The sequence below is a fragment of the Eurytemora carolleeae genome, unplaced genomic scaffold, assembly GCF_000591075.1.
Source record: "Eurytemora carolleeae unplaced genomic scaffold, Eaff_2.0 scaffold2424, whole genome shotgun sequence".
Taxonomy (NCBI): domain Eukaryota; kingdom Metazoa; phylum Arthropoda; class Copepoda; order Calanoida; family Temoridae; genus Eurytemora; species Eurytemora carolleeae.
Window position 1 is genome coordinate 3,173 of NW_019398409.1, and position 7,930 is coordinate 11,102.

General features: G+C 31.4%; 1 protein-coding gene and 1 long non-coding RNA gene across 2 annotated transcripts; both read right to left on the minus strand.

Annotated features, from left to right (window-relative positions):
* Positions 1–442: 442 nt before the first annotated feature.
* LOC111717333 (uncharacterized) lies at positions 443–2,719 on the minus strand. The gene is made up of 6 exons (XM_023492831.1): positions 2,632–2,719; positions 2,391–2,441; positions 2,223–2,329; positions 2,005–2,066; positions 1,408–1,499; positions 443–546 (listed from the first exon to the last, which is right to left on the minus strand). The coding sequence occupies exons 1-6, from the start codon at positions 2,702–2,704 to the stop codon at positions 443–445; spliced, it is 489 nt and encodes a 162-aa protein (XP_023348599.1). The 5' UTR covers positions 2,705–2,719.
* A 1,308-nt stretch (positions 2,720–4,027) lies between these two features.
* On the minus strand, positions 4,028–6,119 carry LOC111717334 (uncharacterized). The gene is made up of 2 exons (XR_002768757.1): positions 6,004–6,119; positions 4,028–4,097 (listed from the first exon to the last, which is right to left on the minus strand). It is a non-coding gene; the product is annotated as an uncharacterized LOC111717334 (long non-coding RNA).
* Positions 6,120–7,930: the final 1,811 nt, after the last annotated feature.

Below are 7,930 nucleotides of genomic sequence, written 5' to 3' on the forward strand. Positions count from 1 at the left end.
ACTGTTAGTAATTAAACGCGTTGTTAAACTTTCGATGCAATGTCGTCTTCCTTTCAACTAATCAAATGCACCTTTCTTCAAAACTTAATACTATTGGATGTCTTTTATCAGTGACATCACAACAATGGGTTTATCAATTTATCAATTATTGCATATTGTGGAAGCTTTTTTAATGAGGAGACAAAACGATTAAGTAATTTCAACGCCCGCAAAATAAAATAACCTTTATCAGAGACTATTTAAAGTGGATTGAGTCGAGGCTGATTGTTATCGTAATAAAAGGATTATTGATTACAATTTTTCCGTTCAAAATACTCGTCTATTTTCCTTCAACTGAAAGGTGTCAATTTTGTCTTATTTTACTAATTTAAATTCGTCCCTTTCTTCAAAATTGTGCTTTTGTTTTTAAAATTTATCAAAAATACATTAAATATTTATTTATCTAGTTTCCTATTGTCATGTTCTCCTCGTCTATTTCCTGTTTCCTCTTCTTTCCGGAAGTTCTGTTCTCCAGGATATGTTGGCCGTACATTTGACTTGGTGCGCCTACATTAACACAAAATATCAGCAATGTGTAACTTATACAGTTCTGAAGTGCGGGAAAAATTAATTAGGATGATCTCCTTTTTTTAGGGGGAAAATAATCTGAGCTGAAAACTTTAGAATTGTGGATATCGAGATCGATGCTTGATCTCCTCTTTTTGTTAATCTTAATCCAAGTTTTAAAAGTTTCGCGAAAAAATGCGAAAATGAACATTTTCGTTCGTATTTTGCAAACTTTTTCCGCTAAATTTCGCATTTTTTCGCGATCGGTATTAAGTTTTCAGCTCTGGCAAACTCATTTTAACGGATATCTAATTAGCGTTTTGATTGCTATGAATTAAGTAATGAGTAAGGTTTACGGCCATCAAATTTAATGTTATACCAAACAAATTCGATCGATTTTTTTTGGTGANGACCGGCTATGTAAGGTAGTTGAACTAAGTATGCAGTGTTGTGGAAAGCTTATTTAGGATTTATTTAAGACATATAAAACTTGTTAAAGATCTGAAAATTCTGAGTTTGAGCGCAAATTCGACGTTCAAAACTCCTCCTTTGGGGGTAGATACGTTTTCAGAATAAGTTTTTTAAAATTATTAGAAAATATATCGCAAAAACTATCGTTTTGGGAAGTTTAAAACGATAGTTTTTGGTTCATTCTTGCCTTTATTTTCACCGAGGATAACAAATTTGCATGTTTGATAAACGCAAACTTCTCAAAATACAATTTTTTAAATCGTTGGACCCTTCTCAGATTGTCGTAATACTTTTTAAAAGTCTAAAAATATTAAAAGATTCTGTAAAACAAATCTAGTTATTGCTTAAAGCTAACTATCCTTATTTACCTTATTTTGTGTTAAACCCTACCTAGTGTTAGAACTGGAGAAGATCTTGGTAAAAGATGAGTTTTCTTAAGTTCATTGATCTTCAATTCTTCAATCTGGAGAGCAGATGCAGAGCTAAACAAACCAGAGTTTTAATTCATAAAGAATACTAACGCTTAGTTCCGAAATCCATTGTGGGCACTTTAATAATTGAGGATAAATGATATATCAATCAACTTAATTAATTTCTGCAAACAGCTAAATGTTGTTTGGATTCAACTTCATTGGATTCGCATCATGGATTAATTAGGATCCAATTAACATAAAAATTACTCAAAAGTATCTAATTACTATAATAAAAATATGCCCTCAAAACACAATTCTAAAACATAATGACAAAAGGTAACTCACCGGTCAACAAAAACTTAAAACACAAAATCCCCGAAAAAAAATAATAAGTTTGTTGATAAGTTTTTTTCTTCTTCACAAAAAGTGTTTGCATAAAAAAGATACAAAACGCTGCAGCAGAGTGTTAACTTTTCAATTTTAGATACAAAACGTACTGAAATGGCAAATTAAAAAACAGAAAAACAATTTTTTTTAAATAGAAATAAATTCTTAAACATCTAAAAGATCTTACCCATAAGCTATATGAAGAGTAGGGGAATCTTTATTTAAAGAAATACCGGCGCAAATATGAACCTGAATCCACGAAGCTCTTTATTTTAAATTTAAATTTTAAATAGAAGGTCGTCATTTAAACTTTATTACTAATAATTAAGAAGCCTGACATTAAGACAGGATAGGCTGCTTGTAAAAATAAAGTAATGTAATTTAAACTTCAGAGCAATCTCGTTCCTTAGTAACTTTTCTGTCCCCTTCAGCGGCAATTTCTACCAAACTTGAGTACTTGATCGGAGCGCTTCGTGTAACAGACAAACTATATCGATAGATTAGAACACTCCCTAAAACAATCCAATAATTAGGAAACCCATGATAACAAAAATTGTAATAAAAGTTTTTTACCTTCAAGTGTGGTGACAGTAGTTAAAATTTCATCATCCACCACTAAACAATCTGAATAATAACTACATGAAAGGGATCTAGATATTTGAAATCAGACTGACTGTCATTTATAATTTTCAACTACACTTTTTGTTTCTGTTTAGAAAGCGTTTGAATTTTTGAAATCAATTAAGTGAAGAAAAAATAAAGTAAAAAATAAAAAAAATAAGACACTTAGGAACGTCATAATTTGTAAATCGACCTAGATCTGAAATAATGGTATAATAATCATCTGTTACCCAACCTAGATCTGTTAAAAGTGGTATAATCATCATCTGTTAACCAACCTAGATCTGTTAAAAATAGTATAATCATCATCTGTTAACCGACCTATATCTGATATAAATAGTATAATCATCATCTGTTAACCGACCTAGATCTGATATAATTAGTATAATCATCATCTGTTAACCTACCTAGATCTAATATACATAGTATATCATCATATCATCTGTTAACTGACCTAGATCTGATATACTTAGTATAATCATCGTCTGTTAACCGACCTAGATCTGATATAATTAGTATAATCATCATCTGTTAACCTACCTAGATCTAATATACATAGTATATTCATCATATCATCTGTTAACCGACCTAGATCTGATATACTTAGTATAATCATCATCTGCTAACCAACCTAGATCTAATATAAATGGTATAATCATCGTATGTTAACCGACCAAGATTTGATATAATTAGTATAATCATCATCTGTTAACCTACCTAAATCTAATATACATAGTATAATCATCATATCATCTGTTAACCGACCTAGATCTGATATACTTAGTATAATCATCATCTGCTAACCGACCTAGATCTAATATAAATGGTATACTCATCGTCTGTAACCCCACCAAGATCTGATATAAATAGTATACTCATCATCTGTTAACCGACCTAGATTTTATAAAAATAGTATAATAATCATCTGTTACCCAACCTAGATCTGATATAAATAGTATAATAAACATAAGTAAGACAAATATTTGAAATTTTGATCATTCATAAACCTTCCCTGAGGCTCCGTGAGATCCCACAAAAAATTTGGGCCCGATTGGTTCAGCCGTTTTGACGTTTATTGGATACAAACAAACAGACAGACAAACAAACAGACAGACAAGCCAAATTTATATATAGATATACATTTACCATAAAATGTAATGGAATTAATCAATCTAGTTTGAAATAAATTATCATATTTATTATTAACCCCCTCCCTAGTATTGACGCATGTTGAAACAGAAGTAAATGGAAAAACAGTTAAACCATTAAAAAAAATTAAGAATACAATTGTATTAAAACAAAAATTAAATTAAAAATTAAAATAAAAAAGAAGTAAATTGGATAAGAATAACTGATTGCAAAACATAATTGAAAATAACTAAAAAAAGATCTTGAACGAAAAAAGAGAAACAAAAAAATATTGTTAAAATATAAAACTAAAACCAAATAAATGAAATTAAGTAAATGAAATGAAATAAAAATGATACGAAAGATAAATAAAAACCAATGTTAATAACAGATAAAGAAACGAAAAAAAATGTTCGAAACTAAAAAAAAGTTAATGACATTAATAAGATTGGAAAAAAATATTACTCTTTTGATCTGTAAATAGTCTGCTGTCCTCTGTTCCAGAATGTTGTTCAAGGGTATCAGAATATCCTAGAATATAAATATATCAGAATTCTAAAATATATGTATAATGTATATATTGTATATATCAGAATATTCTAGAATATAAATATATATCAGAATTTTGTTCAAGGGTATCAAAATATCCTAGAATATAAATATATCAGAATACTCTAGAATATAAATATGTATCAGGATATTCTAGATCATAACTATATCAGAATATTCTAGATTATAAATATATCAGAATCAGTTGTGTGGTTGCAACAGGACGGTTTTGAAGTTTGCTCTGACTAGCTGGAGCCCCATACACAGCCAGAGAGCACTGAGTAAAATCAACATGGCAGCACTACACCTTAATAGAGGAAAACAAAGAAACTATTAGAACAGAGTTTAGGTCTTTAGCCAATTCTTCCCCTTTCTCTCACCAGAAACAAGAAAAACAGAAAAATCCTTCAAGGTTGGTAACCATGCACAATAATGCCGGGTTTTACGCTGCTGGCTGCGATAATTGGCCGACTATGAAGAATGGACTACTGTCAAAAATCCCACATTCTGAGCTGCAAAGCCACAACTACCGAACTTGTAATGCGGTGCAACTCCAATGGGAAAACCCTTTTCAAATTCCACTCAAACTGGGAATACAGTATAAAACCTGGACAACCGGAGTGTTTTTAACCAAGTATTCCTGATATGCAAATCCTCACCTATTATCAACTACCCAAAGTTCAAAGAACTCGACCTCACTAATAGCAACTCTGAGATACCCAAAAGCGAGAAATTAAGAAAAAATAAAAATTGAAAATGAAAACAGGAAAGGAACTCTCCGGTGATATGCTCTATGTACACTATCAACCATTAACCCATTACCGAATGGAGACACCGTTGGAAAAAAGATAATTACCCCTGGATTTCTAAAAAGGGATTTGAGGCTTCAATAAAGTTAGTCCAGGATTTCTTGAATGGTACAAGTATTCAAGAAAGTTACTCTAAGATTTATATAAAGGGACTCAAGTATTCAAGAAAGTTACTCTAAGATTTCTAAAAAGGGGTCCTCAAGTATTCAAGAAAGTTACTCTAGGATTTCTAGAATGGTACAAGTATTCAAGAGAGTTACTCTAGGATTTCTAGAATGATACAAGTATTCAAGAAAGTTACTCTAGGATTTCTAGAATGGTATAAGTATTCAAGAAAGTTACTCTAGGATTTCGAGAAAGGAACTAGATTATTCAGAAAGTTATTCTAGGATTTCTTTGAAGCGACTCGAGTATTCAAGATAACTACTCCAGGATTTCTAGTAAGGGACTCGAGTATTTGAGAAAGTTACCCTAGGATTTCTAGAAAAAAACTCAGTATTTAAGAAAGCTTCTCCAGGATTTCTATAAAGGGACTTGAGTCTTTAAGAAATTTACTCCAGGATTTCTTGAACGGACTCAAGTATTCAAAAAGGATTTCTTTGAAGCGACTCAAATATTCAAGAAAGTTACCCTAGGATTTCTAGAAAGAAACTTGAATATTAAGACAGTTTCTCCAGGATTTCTAGAAGGGACTCGAGTATTCCAGAAAGTTTTTCAAGAGCACATACAAATAGAAATTATTTACTACATGTGGATGGCAAAACCTAGAAATCAGCACTTGCATATCGAAGACGACGTATATTAAGTTTGCAAATTTCAAATTTAAATCCGAATTAATTCTCCTTTAATTATTATGGTTGTAAAGATTCAAAAAGATCAACAAATCAATTCTAATCTTTAGAATTAATTTTAGACACATACAAATGTACTGTACTCCATTTGTATGTAATTTACCTAAGTTTTAGTGTTAAATTCTTAATTATATATCCCAATCTGTCCTGAATACATCTTAACAGTTTAGTTTTATGTCGTCTTCAATATACCAGTTTGCAAGGAACTTTAAGGATGATAACAGTTACCTGTATCACTGAGGGGGACGAGATGAAGTATCCAATGTGTGTTTTAACTAGAATTTGAATCCACTTAGCAGTTGAAACATGATTTATACCCTTTACCTAGATAAATAATAATAAGGATGATAAAAATTAATAAGGAAGTCGAGGTTCAATGCTTTGAGTTAGGCTTAACAAAATTAATTAACACCTTTTTCAGATCTAAATCAAAGAACTAAATTATAAAGGAATTTTCTCAGTGAGGGCTGGATTTCTTTTTATCATGAACACTAGGCTTTAAAAGAGCCCCCTTTCCTATTAAAAAATTTAAGTTTTAACTTTCGCTTTTAAATCCGCCACTTGGGCGCCTTTTGGTGGAAAATGTTACTTTTTATACGCCCCTGGGAATGTACAGATATTTAGTTTTTTTTAATTAAATGATTATTTGGAGCTCTTAAAAACTGTTCCCGCATATTTATGGCTATTTATTTATTTTCGCAAATACTGAGATTTACGTAAAATGTATAAAACCCATTGAAAAAATGTTAAGACGACATTTGATAAATTCTTTCGATGTATGGCTCATTTAGCGTTTAACTGTATTAAGACAAGACAGTAATTCTAATTTTATTTTATTATAGGGTTTAGAAACTACAGCTAAGCTGAAAAACTCGATCTTAACCAAGATGACAATCTTCCTGTATAACTGTAGAACCCGAGCTTCAACAACCCCCCGTACTTTTCTTGTACAATCATCATAACTTCTATTAATAAATTCCTAACTTCTGATCTGGATCCTTTACGGTTATGTCTGGTAAACATCTTTCAACCATATTTTTGAAACGTATATTTACTCAGTTAGTGTTTTGGTATGTTTAGGATTTATTTTTAAAAGAGAAAAATAGAGTCTATTCAGATTATAGATAGTACAATGATCATGATGATGATGTGCATGGTGTAGAGACAGACCACTGAGAAGATACTGTCTATGAGACAGACCTATTTTCAAGCTACTGAAAACGTTATTTTTTTATTCACACATTTCTTAAATGTCGTCTTTCTATTCCAGATTTTTTAAATTGATTCAATAATATGACAATGCTTACACTTTATTTATTTTTCCATTCTCTTTTATGTTCAAAGAAAATTATCATTAAATCTGCGGCAAAGGAATTATAAAAAATCCGTTAGTAAAATTTGAATATCCACATATGTACAGCGGAAGGAAGGGTTTATCACAAAAGCAGCTAAAATTCAAGCTTATTGCATCCGTTATCAAAACTGTATTAAATTTTTCCGGTTTTGTTCGGTCAAAGTCCTTCTTTAGTCTAGACAGTCCTAGAGATGGACAAACTTAGCTTTTTTAGAAATATTTTTAAACTGGAGGTTGATGTCAAAATTATCAAAAACGTAAACAGTGGTTGTTGAAGATTTTCGGACACAGATATATACAGGGTGTCACACAGAAAATGTTGCTTGGGTATCGGGTACTGCAGAGGGAACACTTTTTTATAACTTTAACAATCGATGAGGCATCGGGTACTGTACTGGGGAACAATTTTCTTTAAATTTTTTACTATCAATGTATTATTGGAAAGCTCTCTACTTCAGTTATTTCATGCTGTAAATTTGCTAATTCTTGGCCTCCTTCTTTTTTTAGTTTCGAGAAATTCTCAGGAATTTTTTAAAATTTTTATCATAAAATTTCTAAAAAAATTCTCAGGAATATTTCTCCAGAATTTCCTGAGAAATTCTCAGGACTTCATCACAGAATTTTCAAGTTCCGTTATTCTCCAATAGGTGTCTCTGAGGAGGGAGGGGGTGCAGAGGCGCCATGATCCCCGCAAAAATGACCTCCGAGCCTTCGGATTTACAGAATTACCTCCATGCCCCGCAAAACTGGTTTCCCAGCCTCCGTGACGTCACCAAGCCTACCGCCATCTGTCTCGATGAA